General features: G+C 42.6%; 1 protein-coding gene across 3 annotated transcripts in view; it reads left to right on the top strand.

Annotated features, from left to right (window-relative positions):
- Window positions 1–23072, top strand: part of ARHGAP32 (Rho GTPase activating protein 32) — a 1359293-nt gene that overhangs the window by 670439 nt on the left and 665782 nt on the right. For all 3 annotated transcript variants that reach the window (XM_086956893.1, XM_086956892.1, XM_086956894.1), the window contains one exon: window positions 15415–15552. In XM_086956893.1, coding sequence (XP_086813019.1) covers window positions 15415–15552 — 138 coding nt within the window. The remainder of the gene's footprint in view (window positions 1–15414; window positions 15553–23072) is intronic.

Below are 23072 nucleotides of genomic sequence, written 5' to 3'. Positions count from 1 at the left end.
CCTCAAACCAGTTTTAAAGCACTTCCTTACCAACTGCACTTTGTCGCACACCAGTTCTAGTCACAGGGTAATACTCACTGATCACGTTTTTTGTGTATATATATATATGTTGTTTGGTTTTGTATTGTGTCTTTTGGTCTTTTATGCGTACCCCCTCCCTTATGCTCCGTCCTGAGTGTGGCTACACCAGGGCGTATTGTAAGCAGACCCGATGATGAAGCATGTCACACACTTCGGTGTGTGAGTGTGTGGAGTGGCTTACCGTGGTGGCAATGGGAGCTCTACTTCTTCAAACCCTGTTCCTGGTGTCCTGACCATGAGTGAACGTTATTCTCCTGACACTTAAGGATACTTTTCTTACGGGATTGGCCACTCCACTGTCTCATTGTCATGGTTCATCCATGTACCCTCCCTTTAAAAAAATATATATATTGCCTGCTTACCTTTCTACTGTAGTTCATAGAAATAAGTAGTTACAATAATCATTTATCAAACCAATTATGACTCAATAAATTGTTCTGTTCTGCTAGGTTAGTCCTGCTGAAAAAGTTACGTTCTAAATCTAGCACAAAGAGTTCTGTTCCAGGGAAGGACATCACGAAGAGCAGGGAGAGAGTCGCAGATGACTGTTGCTGAAGCACAAAGAGCAGAATGGTCGTCTCTGTAGCATGAAGATTCTTTCAGGTGTCGTAGACAGTCATTGCTGGAGGTACGTGTCAGCGGTAACAACAGACTGTTGCTACTGTAGTGCGAAGTGCAGATCTTGTAATGTCGCTCAACGCTGGCCGTCGCTGTAATGCGAACAGGGGGCAAACTCTTGGTGTGAGCTAGACCGTTCGTGGCAGCAACAAAGCCAAAACTTTGACTTCTCATGTTTTTATATCATTATTTTAAAAAGATGTATGTGGTGGTCTCAAGCCAAGGACATTGTAATCACGAGAGAAAGGCATAGTGCACAAGCCACCTCGAAGTCGTTCAGCTAATCTTTACCCATTTCCTGGGCAGCCTTCTCTGCCAGCATGCACCAATCCATGCCTTTTTTCCAATCAACCGCGTGGGGCCCCTGGCTGACTTGCCATTTACGTGCAATGTTGCGTTTCGCTACCATCAATCCCACAGTCATGAATATTTGGTCCAAGCTGGTGAGATCCATGGCTGCCCATGTACGGAGTACACACCATTTAACAGATGCTCTCTTGTCATCCCCACATACCTTATTCAGACAAGAAACCACAATGATTTCCCATTTTTAAGTCAGAGGAGTGCACTCTGACCCCACTCAAGGGTCCAGGACCTGGGGCACTTCTTGGGGATCACGGTCTCACTCTTGCTGAAAGCAGCAGGGCTTATGCAGTTCCAGTTGCAGATCAGGGCTGCAGGTCAGTGGGCAGCTGCAAAGAGGCCTCTGGGGCCTTTTATATCCCTTTACCTTAGAGCAAGAGGTCAATCAGCTGACCCTTTGAGTCAGTTCAGCTTGGGATGAAGGGTGCAGGTCCAATTTTCCTCCTCAGCTGGCAGGGATTGGGGATTTGGGAGAAGACCACCCTAAGGCTGACAAGTCTAACCGTATCAAATGAGAGATCTAGTTTCAACATGAGTTAATTCAATTACTAAACATATAATATTAATATGGCAGGCAGAAAGCACGATATCTGTAGAATTGCGTGGCTAATTATGCCTACAAAAGGAAGAACTCCCATGCTTATGTTGGGCCATCAATTTTTTAAGAAGACGGCAGACCAGTTTCGGGCTGTAGCTGAGGTTCTTAGTGCCACATCAATCCTGGACAACATGAGTGGGTGATCAAAGGCGAGACGAGCGCAGCCCTGGGTATGTCGCTTTAACATGGAAGCAGAGCCAGCTATCAAAACATCAATAATCCATGACTAAACACCAAGTAGTGTTATATAGTACAAGGGATACCCAAAGGAGCAATAGGTGAGGGACCTTGGGTGCATATATTATTTCAAGGAACAGTGGTCCCTAACAAGTGAAGAATAATAAAAATTCATATAGGTCAAGGTTGAAATCCATATAGTCTGTCCAGCCGGACAGGGTTTAAAAACACAAATGTAGGTATAATCAATCAATTCAGTACAATATGAAAGTGGGACACAGCCTGTGTCCTACTACTGTAAAGTGACATTTGTGACATACATAGACAGGTGAGGCAAGGGTAGGCAGTCTGCATATATTCCAAGTTTTTGCAGACGAATATTTACAGAGAATACACTGTTGTGATTTAGCAAATAATAAAATCAAATCATCCAGTGTAAGGTGTCGACGGCGTTTCGATCCCCTTAAAGTATAGCGGGATCATCATCAGGACATTAGACATTCATGCCTTTAAATTACTGAAACCATAGTCAAGCCCGAACATATTAGTGAACCATACAAACAATAACACAATACAATAGTAACAAAAATAAAGTTAAGAGGGGAAAAACGGGGTGGGTAATAGGGAGGAAAGGTACAAAGGTCATGAGAAAAACAATCATATGGAAATTAATAGACATACAGGACAAGTCTACCTAGTTCAATAATCCTTATATATGAGCATTAACATTAGGACACGCTTTTTATCGTGGAGGGCCATGAACCGTATCTACCAAGTGACAGTTAATTATGGGGCACGAAGAGTGAGGATTAAAAGGTGAAATTAAAACGACTGATGGTAAAAATTCTGGCGTGAGGGTAGAATTATAGAATAAAGAAATGGTAGACCTGTGCACTTAAGGGAAAGCACAATCGAACTGATGTGGAGAAATGGGTCCGCCTAGTGATTTATAGCATGAAAACGAAAGTGTTTGGTGAGAAGCCGAGTGCAGGGCTTACCACGATCACCTTTTACAATTTCAACATTGGTTGAACAATAACTGTAATGGTCTTCAGTTCACCCTGTCCACCAATCAACAGCAAATTTCCTTCCTTGATCTTAACATCCTTGACAATGATGGTAAATTGGTTACTAGCCTTTATCGCTACACTTTGCTTAGTTACCACAGCCATCACCCCAGGGCACTGAGAGACTCTCTTCCCTACTCACAGTTTCCCCGTATACGAAGAAACTGTTTTCACAAAAAAGACTATTTTAAAGAAGCAGGTACTCTTAGCAATAAGCTCCTAGCAAGAGGCTACCCTAGGAGCAAGTCACTTGTTTCTAACGTTGCAAGGTGTAATGAGTTTATCGGTACAAAAAAATCTCCCTTCACTGACAATTCATCCTGAATTTTCCAAAAACTCTGTAATGCCCAAGATAGACTTTTTTCCCTAGGCCTACCACATGTCACATACATTTTTACTTCCTTCACAACACTATCTTCCTTCAAGTCATCTATCCACTCCTGTTCAGACATACATCCTACATCTGACCAACAAATACTAGCCACCAAACGTTCCACATTCTTTTCTTCCTCTTCAACCTGGTTGATCATGTCAAATTTAAAAGGACTCTGTAGACATGAAACGCAATCCGCCTTTTTGTTTTTCCCTCCCAAGACATACACAACCTCAAAGTCATTGTCCAAAGGTTTCGAGCTGAGTCTTACCAATCAAGCAGTAGCTCTACTGGTATTAAGAGTGGAACCACTCAAAATTGGAATCGGCTGTTTATGATCACTTATGATAACAAAATATGTACCCCAGGCATAGAATTTACATTGTTGTACAGCCCAAGTGCAGGCCAATATTTCACTCTCTGACAGAGTACATTCTGTCTGGCGGTATCAAGGTACATGAAGCGAATGCGAAGGGCTTCTCTTTGCCTGCACACTACGTTGTTAATACCTCACCAATCCCACCACTACTGGAATCTACCGTAATACTCATCACCTGTGAAAAGGTATTCAGTTAGGGAGCATACCTAAGTTTCTTCTTTATGACATCAAAAGCTACCTGCTGCCCCATACCCCATACAAATTTAGCACTATTTTTCAACAACCTTAACAAAGTTGGCATGGAATTCACACATGCCCATAACGTCGCAAAGTTCATCACTACCTTAAGGTTTGGCCACATCCATGATGGCTTTGAGTAAACCAGGTCTAGGTGTAATTTGCTTGCAGGACACCACATGTCATATTTCCTTAACTCCAAACACATACTTTTCCTTTTTTTCAATTTCAGAACTCGTGCTCACATGGCTTTTAGTACATTATTCAGTCTATTATTATGTTCACATTCATACTTGTCATGAAACAACACATCATCTTGACAAATAGAAACACCATGAATACCAACCAGTACATCCCCAATCAGTCTCTGAAAAGTGGCAGCTGCCAATGTCAAACCAAATGGTACTGTACAGAACTGGTAAACACCATCTTGAGTGACAACAACAGTTAAATGCTTGGATTCCTGATTGAGACGAAGCTGATAATACGCAGAGCGTGTAAACAACCTAGAAAATATAGACACTACAGATAATGATAATCAACTCATTGATCTTAAGAAGAGGATGTCCATCAACCCATATTGCTTTATTTAACCTCCTTAAATCTATGCACATATATAGTTCATTGCTTTTCTTGTGAGTAATAACAATAGGAGACAACCATACCAAGCACTTTGCAAGTTCTATAACAACCTCTTGACATAGATTTTTCAACAGTTCAGTCAGTTCTTTTCTGATGCTTAACAGAACACTACATAACTTATGTTTGACGGACAGCGTCCCTGCTTATGATTTTATATGGTGCCCAAAATTGCTTTTCGTGCCCATTTACTCTGTAAAGATATCTTTGTAGTGCTCTAACATGTTATTCATGCTTATGAAAGATTAATCCGCTTAATTTACACTTAGCCCTTGAGGATAACATCCAGGTTTCAACTGAAGACCCAAACACCCTAAGATGCTGGGTCTTGCAACGAATCGTAAACTTTGCCCACAACTATACTATCCTTAAAATGTATAGACAATGAAAACACCCTTTCAAATCAATCTTGACTCCATTGTACCCTCCTAATTTCAGGGGGGCGGGGAAGATCTTGCATAAGACAACTTTCCAACATAGTTTGTTTAGAGTTAATAGTAATTGTGTCGCCTTAATCAGTCAGCAAAAAATTATAATTCCATTGATCACATATTTTTAATAGGGTCTTTGCAAAAAGATACATCTTTTTTGTGTAATTCTACGCGCAATACCATATTACTCATTTCATTACCTAGATGGTCTGATTTTTCTTCCATCACACAATTGACTTTGACTTTAAAAATGTTTTTATACCTTTACATACTCGGGCAAAGTGATTCATAACCCTACAGGTATTACATTCTTTGCCCAGCGCTGGGCACTGTTTAAAAGATCCAAGATGCGCTTTAGAGGCACACCTAAAGCACACGGAATCATTAAAACTCTTGTTTGTGTTGCGAACCAGTGTTAGAGGAAGCAGTAGCTGAACCAGGCATGTTACTTTTAACAACAACTAGAGTATCTTATGATACTGTATTAATTTCTTTCAGATATTCTTTGGAATCATGGATGCTGTTGGCTAACTCCAATAGTATCGTCTTACCCCACTGTGACCACATTGTATGGTGATGCTTGACCTACTTCATTCCCCCTCTCACTGCTGTTTCCCCCTTGCCTTGGCAGATGTCCCTTCTAGCAGTGCCTGTCTGGAGGATTTTGTATCACAGCTTTGGGATATCAATGTCCACAGACCACTCCTGATTGTCACCTTCTGAGTGTAATCTAACGCTCTATTTGTCATTTTGTTTTTCTTGCTCTAACAGTATGCTGCTAGGCCCCATTTATACTGTAATGTATCCTTTTCCTCTCTATTCTGATAGTGTCATTTTACCCCATTACGAATTCATGGTATGGTGGTACATGACTTTAGTGTCTGTTGGTGCATGACCTGTTTAACTTCCGCTCCCTCATTGTTGCTACCTCCCAGCTTGTGCAGCTGTCCTTATCATGAGAATTACCCTCTGCCCATTCCTATCCCTACCCTGGTCCATGCATGCAATGATCACATTACGTGTCCGCGTCATTCTACCATAGGGCACTCCGTCCTCTCCCCACCCTCGACATAGACCTAACTGATGCCGTCTTGCTGCACGCCTTGCTAGCCCCCATAGGAAGTGACTCATTTGTTATAAACTACCTCTCAAACCTATCCAAAAATGCTAAGAGAAATCACAAACATATAATCCTTAACCTTAGGAAAGAAACCCTTTTCACTGGCCCATACTTCTGCTACAACAAGGGCACCTTACTCAACGATCTCATCTTTAAACCAACCACCGTGCATAATGGAGGAATGTTCTTTCTTCCTTACACAACACCACCACAACCAAGAAAATCCCTCATGGCCATAAACTTACTATCCCGCCCTCCACACTGTACCACGGCAACGCCACAATCTCCATCTATAACAACGGCACTGTATTCAATAAATCTTCAGATCATAACTTGCAACTCTTCAGCAATCTCTTCTCCTACCTGAAACACAAATTTGATAATGCCACCCCCCCTATCTTTCCCCTCACCTTCCCCCTCCGACTCTCCCCCTTAGATAATCCCCTCTCCCCAACTACTTTACTATCCACCATCCCCTCACACCACTCTCCCCAGCTGGTCTCCCATCTGTCCACAGACATCACTGTTGCCCATCGCAACCCCCCACTACTGACAAACCTTAACCTTCCCTTCATCTACATCAGTAAGGCATCACCACTGACAATTCCAACTCCCCCCGCATCTACACCAGTCTGGCATCACTTCTCCCTTATCCCTCAGAGCCCCCGCATCCATACTCCCATTTACTAGGTTCCACCCACCCAGCTCTGCCTTTCTTCCAACGATCACCAAGGCTCAAATGGTGAACCTCACCAACTCCAGCAGCCCTAACCGCTCGGAGTCTCCCCCTCAGTCCTACTCTTCCCCCAACCTGAAACCTCCCACTAACCTGTCCTATGACCTAATATTCAACACTATTATTTCTGATGTGCATATGATCCGAGCAGACATTCTCAAACGATTTCGTATCACATCCAGTCTCGAACACAAGTGCCCCCACTTAACTCACCACCTATTTAACAACATCCTCACTATCTCCATCCACTACTCTGACCGTATCACTGCCCACATTGCGGGCACTTAGTCCTTCTACAGGGCTACCAAACGACGATCTACTCGACCTGCTTGACTCATGTAACCCTTCCCCTGCGGCCACCAAGATCGAGACTATCATCTCTGTTGGAAATGGCCCTTTTTGCAGGGTCATCCCTAAACGTTATGCCTGCCTCTTGTACTTTTTCTGAACTGTTGTTGTTGGTTTTATGACTCTGGGCACTTCACCACTGCTGATCAGTGCTAAAGTGCAAATATGTAAATGTGTAAATATGACTCTGAATTGGTATATCCCTAATTGGCTTATTTGGTTTACCTGTTAGTCCCTGGTAGTCTGGCCTGTGTGTGCCCAGGGCTGGTAACCCAAAAGCTGCTGGTGGGCCTGCAGCGCTGGTTTGCGCCACCCACAGAAGCAGCTTGTAAAGTGTACCTCAGACCTGCCACTGCAGTGTCTGTGTACAGTCCAGAACTGCCATCTTGACTGTGAAGTGTCCACACTTCCCAGCCCCTGAACCTTCCCTTGGCATCTTATTAGTCACCACTATGGTACAGTGCATTGTATGTGTAAGGTAGGAAATGGCTTGATATGTGTAGCATGTCCTGATAGTGAATTACATCCCATTGTGTTTTTCACTACTGCAAGGCTACCTGTTCTCCATAGGCTAGAATGGGCAGATTGACTATTACATCTTGTAGTCCTAACTGACTCATTGAACCTGGTAGAAATTCGAGTTTAGTATGCCTGAACTCAGAATGATAAAATACATCTTTTAGTGAAGTTGGTTTTAACATTCTGTGTTTGAAAATACCACTTTTAGAAAGTAGGTATTTTCTTGCCTAAGCCTTCCAGTGTGTTCTGCTGTTATGTGTATTGGCTTCTGGGTTTAGAGGGGCAAGGCAGGCTGAGTCAGACCTGGGTTGAATACAGAGATCTGCACTGGGGAGTTATAGCTCCCTGACCTGAATAGGGCTGTGCCTGGCAAGGTGAATGCTGGCTCCACCTCCTACTGTGCATCTGGTGGCAGACCCCCTCTTGCTAAAAGGAAGGATGCAGCCTGGTAAACAAAGTGTTCCAAGCCTGAGCAGAACTGGTTTTGGCTGGGTTCAGTGACTTGTGACTTTTTAGAACAAAGACTTTTGGGGTATAAATATCTGTGCCCAAACCCCTACAATTGGTATTGCTCCTGGATGTCAAGAAGAACCTCTGTCCGTTTCACTGAAGGAATCTGCAGGAGAGGACTGTCCTTGTGCGTGTGTGCTATTTCTTGGATTGGCCTGCAGTAATCCCCCTTGGACTTGGAAGAAGAGAGAAAAGGACTTTGAGAGAACTTTTATTTTGCTAAAGCAATCACCCAAGGGCTAGAAGAGAGCTAGCCTCCTGCTGGAGTCACAGGCACATCTGACTCCCCCACCAGCCTCCTGATTCCTCCCAGCAAGGATTTCTATCCGCAGGTGAGGCCCCTGTGAGTTCCAGGGCCTTTAGTTCTACTACAGAGAAGAGAGTGCTGAAATTGTCGCTAAAGCTCGTTTGTGAGCCGCCGCAGCTGAAGAGCGTGAGAAAAATCATCGCGCTGCTGCCGCTGAGTGCTCGCAAACTAAAGATCATTGCACGCTTGCGAGTCACAAAGTGCTCGCTAACCCCAGAGATCGTCGCATCGTACGTTTGCGGGCTGTCGAGTGCCCGCTAACCCCGGATCATTGCATCAAGATAATCGCATCGTGGTGCGGGCGCTGTGCGTCCGCCATTTTCCTTGCATCACGCCCGGAGCGCCGCTCCCTCGCGGAGCGCCATTTCTTCTCATCACAACAGGGTCGCACATGCAACCGGCTCAACGCATCATCCTCCCTTGCGGCAAGGATTCAACGCATCATTGGCCTAGCGTGAAGAAGTTTGTCCGCTTTGCTACAGCTTGTTTGCGAAATTTTGTTTGTTTTGCTACAGAGTCCAGGTACTTTGTAAGTAAAAGGGTCGCAGAGACTACTGCCCTGAACTGAACTCCTATTTGCACACTTTGAACTATTTTTACAGCATTTCAAGAGTAACCCTATTTTACAGTACTGTGGCTATTTTTTAACGTTATTGGTCTTGTGTCAAGTCTAGATATAAAGATATTTATTTTTTATAACTACTTGTGTGGTGTCCCTTAGTAGTGTTCCTCACTGTGTTACTGTGTATGATCATAACTGCTTTACACACTGCCTCTGAGATAAGCCTAGCTGCTCGTGCTACGTTACCACAGGGCTGAGCAGGGGTTATTTAAGGGTGTAGCCCCATTACTCTGACATAGGAAGAAGGGTCCCTACTTGGACAGTGGCCAGCCATTGCCAACTAGAGACCCCCATTTCTAACAATCTCTCACCTCTCCTTCAACATTGACGATCATACCAACCAGATCTCACTTGGTGCCTAAAGCATCCATTGGAACAATACCAAGGACCCGGTCATGAACTGTTTCAAAGTCTTCCTTCAGGATCTCAACATAATCCAAGCCCATAAGAAAAGAACCAGCCTGGACCTAATCCTTGCCAGCGATAACACCTTACAAGTTGTCTCTATTCTCCTGTGGGATTGGACTGATCACCACTGTGTAACGTTCTCCCAAAATATAAACGCAATCACCTCCAAAGGCCAGCCAAAGAAAACCAAATGCTGGATCTGCAACACCTGTAACATTAACTCAATTTCTATATCTAATTTTAGTTATGAAATCTTGCTCCTGCCTTCCTCCATGACCAATGCCCAAGACCTCACTGTTCACCATTTAAAATCCATGTAAAAAATCATGAACATTATAGCCCCTACTACAAAGAATCCCGTCCAAATGTTACAACCTGTGATTTTAATGAAGAACTGTGACTCCTTTGACCTGCTGAAAGAGCATGGAGACACACACCCTCCTTGGCCAACATCAAAATCCTATGTCAAAGACACAGCGCATGCAATAGGCTCATTAGGGATTGCAATGCAGCTCTCTTTCAGAATCAATTTGACACTGCTACTAAAAGACCTAAGAAACAGTGCAAAATTATCAGAACCAATCTACCTGCAAAAGCGATTCTACTTCCACAAACAACAAAGCACCCCCTAACTGAGAAACCGTTTCCTCCTTTTTTACTGAGAAAACATTGTTAATCACTGACAACATCCAGACAACTCTCAATCTTCTTCCACCCAAACCCCTGCTTCACCTCTATACAATGGACCATGTAGCTCGCTCATATAACCATCTCATCGCCCCCAAAAATGACACCTCTTGGTCCAGCTTCATAACCCTCAATGAGAGCTGTACTTTAAATCTTTTGACCACCTTGAAATATTCTAACCACTTTATGGATCCCTTCCAAACTCCTAAATGAATCCATTCACCTCCTACTCGCACTGTAGACTCAGATAATCAATGTAAACGCAAGGACATCCAGTGGCGAAGTGCCACTGGATTCAAGCTAGCCTGGCTGATGAGGGGTGTTACCCAGAAACCGGTCCCAGGATGCTTGTTTCAGGTCCAGGGAAGACCTGGCTTGGCGGTTCAAGCTGGACTGTTCCTATGAGGAACAGGGGCAAGACTGCTTTGCATATGGCTGGGTTTGAATTGGGGTGGCAAAGTGGCTTAACCCCTTCCATGCTAATGACGGCCCCAGCCGTCATGCATCACGGTGTTCGTGTGCTAATGACCGCTGGGGGCCATCATGAACCCACCCACTCAATACAAGTGCCGCACAGAATCGCGGCCGCGCCCAAGGGGTTAAAGACCGATGACAAATTCAACCAAGATCTCTGACTGGGGGTGAGTGTCTGAAACGTTTCAGCGCTCCGTCCATCATCTCCTTCTGTTTGCCCTAAGTTGTCAGGGTATGCCCAGACATGTGTCCCTTGCTCCCTTTGCCGCTGGATTCAGGCTAGCCTGGCTAATGAGGGGTGTTACCCCGAAATCTGTCCCAAGTGCCCTAAAGAACGATGGTGGATACTACCCAGATCTGTGACTGGGGGTGAGTGTCTGAAATGTTTCAGGGCCGGGTCCATCCTCTCCTTGTATTTGCTAATATAATCAATGCCTCTCCCACTCAAGGCTACCTACCCGGCTGCTTTAAACTTGGTCAGGTTACCCTTATCCTAAAAAAAAAACTACCACCCAATCTCCAACATCCTAGAAAAATGTATGCACTTAAAGCTCCACAATCATATTGAACAGTTCCAACTCCTAGACCATTGCCAGTTTGGCTTCCGATCATGTCACGGCACCAAAACAGCCATGGTCCACATTGTCAACTACGCCCTTCACTAGCTTGATCTGAATAAACCTTGCCTCTTGATCCTACTGGACCTGTCGGAACCCTTTGACACCATCAACCATGCTACACTGCTCGACCTTTTGAACATAGGATGGACCTCTCTGGCATAATGTGAAAATGGTTCTCCTACTATCTACACAACAGTTTGCAGCGTGTCCTAATTAATCACACTGTATCCGAGCAGGCTCCTCTATCACTGGGCATTCCCAAAGCTCAATCCTCTGCCCGACATTGTTCAACCTCTACATGGAGCCCCTAACCGATATCCTCCCACATTTCCAACCATATGTTTGCTGACGATAGGCAACTCTAGAGGAGAATAATCTCCCTAGACAACATCTACACCCGCAATAACACCCTAACATTAACACAGCAATGGCTGACTCTTAATCGCCTCAAACACAACGCCCTTAAAATGGAATTCTTACTAATCACACCTCCCACTACCACCTCTACCGTCAAGGACTGGCTCCCCCTTCTCTCTGCCTTGAACTGCACCCCACATATCGTTGATTCTGCCAAATCCCTAGGTATCACTTTAGACAAACACCTCTCTATGCAGAAACACATCCGCACCATCCCCAGAGGAGCTAACCATCAGCTGAATATCCTTAGGAAACTTAAATTTTCCCTTCTCGCGACTGACCTCACAACTGCGACTCATGCAGTTACTCCTTTGAAGGCTTCCCTTAATCCAGCAGCTAGACTCATCACAGGATCTAAAAAAAAGTGATTACATCACCCCTTACCTTTGAGCTCTCAATTGGCTACCATTCGATCCCAGGATATAGTTCCATCACTAAAAAGCACTGCACCATAATACCCCTTCCTACCTATCCCAGAAACTGACCCTTTTGGGTGGAAACAGATCCTCTAGAAGTACCAGCTCCTTACTTTTAAAGCCACAAAAATTAAGGTAAAATAAAACCTGCAACAAATCCTTCTCTGGAATGGCTCCAAATATTTGAATCTCTCTCACTTCTGAGATCAGATGCAACCCATTCACGTTCCTCTTCAACCCAACAAATTCCTCTCTGCCAGCGGACTTGGCCATGCCCCTGTTCCCTGTCTAGACTCAGACCTCCTTTTGTCCGTTAATCTATGCAGCATACCCTTGGGGAAAACTGTACATCTACTCTCCCCATCAGCGCCCTCCCCCCCCCTTACCACAACCACCTCAGAACCTGTGTACACTGTTGATTGCATTCTTTCATTTACTGTTGCTGTGTATTTTATTTACACTATATATAACTCAGGTACCTGCTGCAATTCAGTTTATATATCCCATATATATTTACTCGTTTTTCCTGTTACTATATATTTTTATCTACTCTCTATGTATTTCATGCTATTGCTGATGTGCTTCCTCTATTCAGTACTAAGTTATCATGAATATAAGTGCTAAGATGCCATGTTTTTTCTCTACATCAGTCAATATCTATACATCTACTCTCCCCTTCCTCACATCTCCCTATCTCAGCTACCTCAGAACTGATGCGTTCCCAAGTCCTACTGTCTATTGGATTCTTTTTCATAAGTTTGCTATGTATTTTTACTAACGCATTATGCGTTATGTAACTTGGATACTTCTTGCTAATTCTTTTTGCATATCCCACTATATACTGTTTACTCCTTTTACTGTTACTATATAGTTTTTATCAACTCTTTAGGTACCTCTTGTTATTGTTCTTGTGCTTACCCTGTAAAGCGCTCTGATACCTTCGGATCATGTTTGCGCTATAAAAAAACTCATAAATAAAATATCTTCAAGAAATGGGTTCTTGTACATCAACAGACATTCCGGAATTAATTTTATTAAAGCATCTGACTAACTGATCCCTAATCGGCTGATCTGTAAAATCCCAAATTCACATTTTGCTGCAAATACCCATAGAGATGCCCCATACATAGCAATAGATTGGCTTCTATCTAATGCATTGGTATTTTACGAAACAAACTATGTACTAAAATTTATATTTAGAAATGTAGTGAGTCAGAGTTCGACCTACCTCATCAGTTTTCATGAGGAGGTAGATTACAAATTGCAGCTCACTATGATTAGCCACAATCACAGCGATGTTGGCCTACTGGGGTCAGCAGACCACCATGTTTTAATAAAGCAATTTTTTTTAATGCAGCTTGTTTTCCTTAAAGCAAAACCTGATATGTTTAGAAAAACTAAATTAAAAGCTATACAAAACTTTTTTAGAAGTAGGCAGTGGCTCTGTGACCACTGACCAGTGCCAAATCCTAGAAAATGAGTTTCTCAACATTAGAATAGGCTAAGGGCTTTTCCCGTTTGTAAATGGCTGGCACCTCCTTTGAGATAATATATTAATGTTCTGCAATTGGATTTGGATCAGAAAACATTAATACATAGTATAAGGAATTGGTTTTTGGAATGGATGCTAATTAGCGATTCCTAATGGTTTTCTAAGCCCATTTAACAATGCTGGTAAAGTTTTCTGAATTGTTAAGTGGGATCAGTATATAAAAAAAGGGATTCACTGAATCAGTGTGTTTGCGAACACTAAAACCCTTTGTACATGAGACCCTAAATCTTTGTTGGTGCAGTGGGGAATAGTGATATTGAAATGATAGTGAATTGTGTATTCATGGTGCTACGAAGCCCTAACCTGTAACAGAAAGCACTGTTAATATGCAAATCATTATTTTAAAATACCATTACACTAAGTACAACATAGGCTGCAACAAAAAGATTTTTTAAGATAAGTCAAGTGCTTTCAGGAAATATATTTAGTATTAAGCAAGCAGACTATACCCAGTGCAAACATTTTTGTAAGTGAAAATTAAGAGGACCCACTCTAGTACATAGTTTGTAATGCCTTTGCATTACTTTTCAAAAAGAATACATCCTTGCACCCAAGAAACCTCAAATGACACCATCAATTAAGGTTGAAAAACAAATTGCATACATTTACATTTCTTTCAAGCAACAAGCACATTGGGAAAATGTTTGTTTCTTGTTCAACCTAAGTCTGCCCTTCCCTCGGCTTCACAGCACAGCAAACCCTGCCCCTTCAGTTTCAGACGAGGCACTTCAAATCGTGGAATTAAATGTTCTAGGGCACGTGTTTTTAAACAGAAAGTCGCAATGCTGTTTTGGGGAAATTGCTAAAGTATGGGCACATTATTCACCATAAACCCCGCACACTTTGACCTTTGACTGAGGGAGACTACAAGCCCTTCTGCTACCTCGAGTGCTTAGCATAGGGTAAGCCCCATCCTGTCTTCATCACAGTCTGTGTGTTTCTCTAGGTAAGCAAGGCCCCCACTTCTTTACTGCTTCACCAATGCCCCGAACTGGTCAGTATCCTCAGATTCATCAACTTGCTTACCTTCAAGCGACCAGAAAGGTATTTGGTGTTATCAAAAAATCTCAGAACTAAAAAGTACTTCACCTACAATTTGAACGTTTCAACATTAACTCTTCTTCAACCATATCCATCTCAGTGGCTGCTCACTGTCTGTGGAATGCTCTCTACAGACCTGCGATCCATAGGAAAAACTTATCCAGTTCCATTAAAAAACTGAAAAGTGCTATTTAGGCACCACCTCCTTATATAACCCTTCTTTTTCCTCCAAAGGTGTTTCTTACTCATTTTTTTAACAAAGTAACCTTATTCCACTAAACCAATGTCTCCTTTTCAAATCACTCGTGTTTTCATTTTGAATTCTTTTACTTGATATTTTTGCTGTTATCTGAGCAGAACTCTTAACACCTCCCCTCCCACCTCCCAAGAGAAGAACTACATAAATAACTATGATAAGTAGGGCTGGCAGCATCTGGAGGATATAAGAACAGTTATGTGTAAAATGGCATTCCTCTTGGGATGGGACCTTTTGAATCCAGCATTCTTTTTATGGTCCCCAGGTGTTCTTGTTCTTTGTATTGAAATATGTTTATTCAGATGTACAGCATAGTTCACTAACCATGCATCGTTTATCAGTGTCAGAATACATTTGGGCGCATTACATTTTGATTAATTTTGATGAAACTGTCCTTGCTTTCCTGTTCCTGATACAGGGCAGGAGCTGGATTGTCAAGCGGAGTTATGAAGATTTCCGAGTACTCGACAAACACCTCCACCTGTGTATTTATGACCGGCGCTTCTCACAGCTCTCAGAGCTTCCCCGTTCCGACTCCGTGAAGGACAGCCCAGAGGTACAGTGTGAAGGTTTTTCTTCAAATGTGTTACTGCAGCGTACAGTACATATAACAGTGCTTCAAAGTGTCTTACCAAGCATATTTTAAAGTTATCCAAATTGCTAATCCTTGTATTATCAACTTTGACCGGATGGAAGTTTAGGTTGGAACTTCTGATATTTAAATACTTTTCTTTGAGGATTCAGGTTTATTTCTGCTCCAGGCATACTAACACCAGGCTACCGACTTGAAACATTTCTTCAACTCCCTGTATGACAGCAACAATACTTACTGTTAACAGCAACTACACCCTTCAAAATATCCCTCCACCTGACAGCCTTTCCCAGTGCTTCGTCAGCTTTGCAGTTCTCCACCGTCTCCCCCCTTCAAGTCATTCTGCAACCACAACGTCTTGAACCCTCAAATGACTTCCATTATGCATGCAGCTGCAATCAATCACTTCCACTAACTGTTACCCAACACAAAGCTGCCCGAGCTTAAAAGTATCAACTTCAATTGTTCAGTTACTACAGATCCAACGGTCTTCATTGATTTACTTCAGTGTGACTGATCACCACCCATCTCCTAAAATCACCATAGCCACACATCTACAGCACTACTAACCCCTCCCTGCACAACAAAACACCTTTACAAGTCTATCAACGTATAATTGAGGTAGTCCTGCGATCAGGCCAGACTCCTTTATTCACACATAGAGCAATGACACCAACTGCGCAAATCTGCTTTCACATTCATTGTCACTTCAAACTGCCCTCTCTCTACTCGTCATTCCATTCTGCTTATTGGAATGCAATAACTTCATTTACGAACATAACCCATTACCTCTCTTTAACTAAAATAATGACAGTGATATGGAAAACTAATAACTGTAATGAGGAAACATTCAAGAATGAACTTCTAATACATAACACAAGCAAAGCAAAGATTTCCATGGTAAGTATAATTTCATATACTTTTGACTATGAAGCAAGAAGTAAATGAAGCTTTTGGTGGAAATCATATCAACCTATTATAAAATCTTAAAATCTTCCTGGGTACATTCACCAGTTTTCTCTTCCTTTTGATTGCACGTTTGTCGACTTTCTTCATGTTACCTATTTTAGTACTATGGGTAGTAGCAGTCCCTGAAGGAGGTCCACTACCAAATAGCTCTAAATACTCTGGAGTTTTGACTCAGACCCATCAGTATTACCTACACCCATCAACTACCCCCTTGGTTTTATAATTGTTGATCACAGTATTGGTGAAATCTAACATTTTGTTGCATTGAGCAATCTTTCCAAAGTGCCAAACCTTACCGACGCTCAACCAAGCCGTATTGGTGAATAACCTCAACACTTCAGAAGGACGAGTACATTTACTGCTGCCTTTCCTCTTCCTTCCTTATTTATTCATCTGGATCCAGTCTCTGACTGACAACTTTACATCTTGTACTCCGTGCTTACGATCATTATATTCTTTATAATGCACTTAAGCTGTATTTATCTTCTTAATCATTTCAGCTGGCATAGTACTGTGTGTTTTAGTCTTTATTCACACAAGGTTGTCCTTGGTCAAATGTCTGTCCCTTTAGGACTTTAAAGGGACTGAACCCTGCACACTGGGTTTGATGCCGTACGCCCACAACAACTATTTTGAATTCAAATTCCCATTGTTTAATGCTTTGAATGGCAATTTAGATACTCCACATCAAGACCCTCCTAAAACACTTAACATCATTATTGCCAGCTGAGTGGCAAAGAGATGTGTGCCATCACATATCATTATTCCTGGACAAAAAACTTTGAAGTAGCCCTGACACAAATTGAGTTCTGTTGTCACTGAGAGGTGATTTTGGCATACCTTCACGTTGAAATGTTTCAACCAAAAATCTAACAATAGCTTTGGCAGGAATTCTGACCACTTAGAACACAAATTAAACAAGGCTGTAATATTGTCCTATATTAACTTCTGATCTAAAATGGGGCCCAAAATATCCATAGTTTCCCCGTGGCCCATCTGGGCATTTTACAGGACACAGGCGAGGTCTAAAAGTAATTAGTGTCTTCTTAGTGTTGCAGTATTCCATGCAATTCCCCACAGTTTATCAGTCTCTTTATCCATTCCAGACCACTAATATTGTGACTTAATCCTCTTTTTGTTCTCAATTATTCGATGTGCCCTTCATGATTAATTTCTAAAATATTATCTTGCAATTGTTTTGGGGTGATATAACTCCGTTCCCTCTCATTTGAGATCCCATCAGCTTCCCAAGATAATTCCTCTTTAAACTCACACAGGCTCTTCACACTTCAGGACAATTACTAGTCATAGGTTTCTGAACGTAATACAACACTGGGTCTGGATCATACCCTTCTCTGCATTGTTCTTTGGAAATAGCCTCTACAGTATTGTTATCCACTACTGCTACAGTATAAATTTCCTATATATCGAGAGATTGTTTTTGAACAATTATGGGAACACTGCTAAGAAAATCTTACTCCTTATTTTTGGCATCTGGTAAGTTTAGTACTTTATCATTGTAATCTAGCAACCTCGATTGCATTCTCACTAAACTTTCCTGTAGTTGTTAGTATTTTAGTGAGAGGTTTGTGGTCTTTTGTGGATAGGAAGTTCTAACCCCCAGACAATGCAGTCTGAATTTACCCATCCGCCCCACACACTCTTCCACCTTTCTTTCAGTGGTATTTTTACATCAGTGGAAAAGTGAGGTTCAATGCAGATATTTACTTCTTGGCCTTTCCTTGCTATTTAAGAATATACTACACCTAAACCTTTCCCAATAGTATCTGTAGTAATGATAGTTCTAATACAAGCAGAGACGTTTTAAGGCATGGCCAAAGTTGGCTTTGGCCCAGGGCCCCGGCCTTTCAGGGGGCCTCCTGATAGAGCAAGCTCTGTTCTGCAGAGTCTTGCACTGATATTCTTAAACAGGTTATTTTAAATACCATTTTCTTTTAATTTATGTTTAATGTGGGTAATGTGTGAGTGTCTATTGCAGACATTTTACAGAGAAATGTTGTGTTTGTTTCATGCAACATCCATAAAAAGATTTCATTTACATCAGAACAGGACCTCACAAATACAAAATAAGACGGTATCACAGTGATTATTTGCAGTAATATGAGAGAGCCACTGCTATGTTACAGTATTGAAAACACAGTTCACTATCCCTGAATATTAGATGTAAACATATTTAGAATTTGGAGGAGTGCGCTTGTGCACTGTCAGTGACCTGGCTAAAGAGGGCATGAAAGAGTTGAAATTACGTCATAAGTTCAAAGCTGTTCTGAACAGGGGCCCACAAAATATATTTGGCCCAGGACCCCCAAAATCCTTAAGATGTCCCTAAATATGAGGATCAAAGCCCTAAAGGGAATATCTGCGTAGATGGCATAACTATCTAATCTTAAATGTTTTAGTTGCGAAATCCTGTGCAAATTTAGCCTAAATCCCCGCCAGGCCAAGGAAAAACTAACGTTGCCCATCGAAGTAGGGAAGAGGCTGTCCTGATCGCTTTGATTAGTTCTTTTTTGGTAATATATAATTTTCACTTATTTCATGTCCTAAATAGGTAACTGACTTCAAGACAAATGTACACTTCTTAAATTCAGCAGTAAGACCCTTGTTATGCACCACTTCAAATACTTATCTAAGTGTCAGATCGTATTCTTGTCTGTTTCTTCCGATAACAAGGATATCGTCCTACAAAAGAATTACCTATTTATGGTCTGTCAAAAGTTAGTACATTAGTTACTTGAATAGAGTGGCGGCTGACATTATCCCAAATGGCATGCTGAGTAATTCAAAGCATCTATAAGGCGTTATAAATGCAGTTAAGAGTTTGATCTATTGATGAAGTGGAATCTGGTGGTATGTGGAAACCAAGTTGAATAATGGAAAACCACTTCATCTCCTTAGTCATAAGTAGCATGTTGTTGATGTGCACAAATTCACACACACATACTGGGTCAAAACGTAGACACTTACCCAAATCCATGTCCTTAGTCACTTCACCTTCAAGTCATTGCCAAGGTCTAAAAAGGGTGGAAGTTGAACCACATTTGTTGAAATAGGACGAATTTCTAAGTATTATTTATGTCTTGATGTTTTTTATTTGTATTTGTAATTTCTTGTAAATATGTATTGAATATTGTCACACTTTACGTTGTATCAGTCCTTTGATTCATGTTGTTTGTCCTGTGATTTCATTGTGTAACAGCCATACATAACATGATACATTCAAATGATATTTAAATATAATACATATTAAGTATGTCTTGTGTTTGGTATGTTTTGACTTCTACTTCAAAATAGAGTAATTCTGTTTTATTGATTGACTTTGATGTATTGTCATCTAGACTAAGCATTTGAATAACCCAACAGAACACATTGTAGTCCTTGTCAACTATAACCAGGTTCTGAGGGGCACAGGGTTGCCCCATTACATTTAATGGTTAACTTTCTAAAAGTAGCATTTCCAGAATTGTAATTTAAAATCCGAAGTCACCAAAAGTCTGGATTTTAATTTAGTGTTCTAGAGACAGACATACAAACTTGAATCGGCTATATCTTCCCATTTGACCATTAAATTTATAAAATGTAATAAGGTAATACCAGTGTTATCCTTGCAGTAATGAAAAAATACTTTAAGATTTTTCCACTACCAGGACATGTAAATGTAAGTACAAATCCTGTTTTTTAAATATATTGCACCCTGCCATCTGGGCTGTCTTTGGCTTACTCTAGGGATGACTTGCGTGCATTAAAAAGGAAGCTTTGACCCTGGCAAACGTGCGGCTAAACACCCAATAGGGTATCCGGGCGCTTGCAGACTTGTTCAAACAGCCAGTTCTTAGGGGCCATGCGGAATTCCGGAAGTGAGGTGATGGTCTGGAGTTGCCTGGGGAAGCTGTTGTAGGTCTTTTCAGTGATATGGGAGAAGGAGTGTCCTCCACTTCTGCTTTGGTAGCTTCAAAGGAGTATCAGCAAGTGAGAGGGAGGTGGAGGATAGCGCTTGCAATGGTTGGTGGAATTTCAGGCGGTGGTTAATGTAGGCAGGTCTTTCGTTGGATAGAGCGTTGGATGTGTGGGTCAGCAGCGTGATTTGGCATCTCATCTGAACGGGGTGCTAGATGAGTTGCGTGAGGTGCGTTGTGGGTTTCCCGGGGACGGCAAAGAATGAGTCTGGCAGCCGTGTCCTGTATGGTCGGAAGTATCTGGAAGAGGTTTGTGGCGATTCCTATGTAGAGGGAGTTACCGTAGTCCAGTAGGCTGGTGATGAGGGCCTGTGTAGGGGTAACCACTTGAATATCTTGTATAGCAGGTGTAGGTGAAGAAGCGGGCCGAGGATGTGGCAATGATCTGTAATTTCAGCTTGTTATCAATGATAATTCCGGTCTGATGGCCGTCAGGAGTCGGCCCATGTGTTGCTGCTGCTGCCGAAGATCAGTGCTTCTGTCTTGTCTGTGTTCAGCTGCAGGCACTTCTTCATTCAGTCGGCGATGCTTCTCATTCATCTGTGGACGTTGGTTCTGGTGGTGGTGGGGTCGTCAGTGAGTGAGAAGATAAGTTGGATTTCCTCTGCATTGGAAATTATTTTGAGATGGTGGGATCTGGCGATGTTGGCCACCAGGGTCATCTATGCGTTGAAGAGCATAGGGCTGAGGGATGGGGCCTGGGGGACTTCGCAGGTGATCTCCGTGGGTTCGGAGGTGAAAGGTTGGATATAGATCAGCAGAGCAGGACAGACGTGGGTAAAATGGCCGTTATTTACCTTTTGACGAATTTGTGAATATAAAGGATCCTGCCCTCTCTGTAACCTTGAGGATGGTAGCACCCACACTTTAGGGTGACAAGGACAAGTGATTCACCGACAGGCAGGTAATTATGGTAGAACCTTGTTTAGGAATCCACCACATCACCTAATTGATTCCAAATTGAAATCTTTTCTAGGTATTTCAGATAGGGATCCGTGTGCCCTAAAGAATGCCCCAGAACGCTTAGGCTTGTGAAAGTGGGCAGAAACATGTTGGCAACATTTTGGGGGTGAGACATTGCACTCCAATACCCAAATCTTTTTTTTTTTTAATCTTGCCTAGCGTTCCAAGAATAAAGGTAACAATCCCCAGGAACTCGAAGGTATTTTTACAGTTTGTTTTCATCTGGATTCCCTATTCTATGGAGTTGTCCAGCAAGATTTATGCAAGAACCCCCTCCTAATTAGTCAGTCTTCGAAGAGGGCGAGTCTGCCTGGGTGGCATTGTCCTACCAGCGTGGGGAGAGGATTCCTATGATGAAGCAGGACTCTAATAAGTGTGTGAGGTTTCCTCTTCCATTGAGGATGACTTCCCCGTAAGCTAGGAGTCTAAGGTTTCAGCTCCATTGTGGGCACATTGGCTCCAGAGCTTTGAGCTTTATCACTCTAGGTACACTTCTTTGTGTATCGCTGATCCCGTACAACTTTGTTGTTTTATTTGTTTTATAGATCCTCTGGGTTCCTCCGGTGAGAAACTAGGTGATCCATCTGTGCACACCCATTGGATGGCGATGTGGAGTCTTTTAATCAGTGTTTGGTGGGTTACGGTGTTGAAGGCTGCTGAGAGGTCGAGAAGGATTAGAGCTACTGTTTCTCCTCAGTCGAGGAGGGTTTCAATGTCGTCCGAGGCTACACACAGGGCAGTTTCGGTGCTGTGATTTCTGAGGAAGCCAGATTGGGAGGCGTTGAGTGGCTGGTTCTGCTCCAGGTGTGTCATGAGTTGTTTTCGATTAACTTTTTCAGTACCTTCACTGGGAATGGGAGCATGGAGATTGGTCAGTAATTTTTGAGTTCGCTGTGATTAGCATAGGGTTTTTTGAGTAGAGGTCTGACTTCGGCGTGGTTCCAGGTGTTAAGAAATGTTGCTGCGGGGATAGAGGTGTTGAGCAGGGTGGTGAGTTTCTGGCCAGTCCTTACGATTTCAAGGTTGAAGATGTAGTGCAGGCATGGATCTGTGGGAGCTCACAAGTTGATGGATTGAAAGGTGGCGGTGGCGTCCTGGGTGGAGAGGTGGTTCAAGGTGGTCATCTGTGGTTTGTGTTGGTTGCGGTGGTGGCGTATCTATCGAGAAAGTCCATAGGTGTGGGTATGAAGGTTCTGTATATGGTTGCACTCTTGTTGTGGTAGGAGTTTGAGAGGTAGTCGCGAAGCTCCTTGGAAGGTCTGATGTTGTTTTCGCTGGCTGCCAGCTTGGAGAATTCTATAACGATGTTGAAAAGTTCTTTGTTGTTGTAGGCACTTGCTTCAATGCTTGAGACTAGGGCTGTCTTCTTTGTTGCCCTCAGTATGCGGTGGTAGAGGTTGAGGGAGGTCTTGATGGCTGCCCTGTCAGAGGTGTACTTTCTGGCATGCCAGCTCCTCTCCAGCTGTTTGCTGTCTCGTTTCACTGTTCTGAGTTCTTGGGTGTGCCAGCTGGTCTTTATGGAGGATTTTCTCTGGATGTTCATCTTCGTGGGGATGATTCTGTCTGCACAATTGG

This window comes from Lissotriton vulgaris, chromosome 2_1 (assembly GCF_964263255.1).
Source record: "Lissotriton vulgaris chromosome 2_1, aLisVul1.2, whole genome shotgun sequence".
NCBI classification, from domain to species: domain Eukaryota; kingdom Metazoa; phylum Chordata; class Amphibia; order Caudata; family Salamandridae; genus Lissotriton; species Lissotriton vulgaris.
Note: the sequence above shows the minus strand (reverse complement) of the source record. Positions and strands in the feature narration are given on the sequence as shown.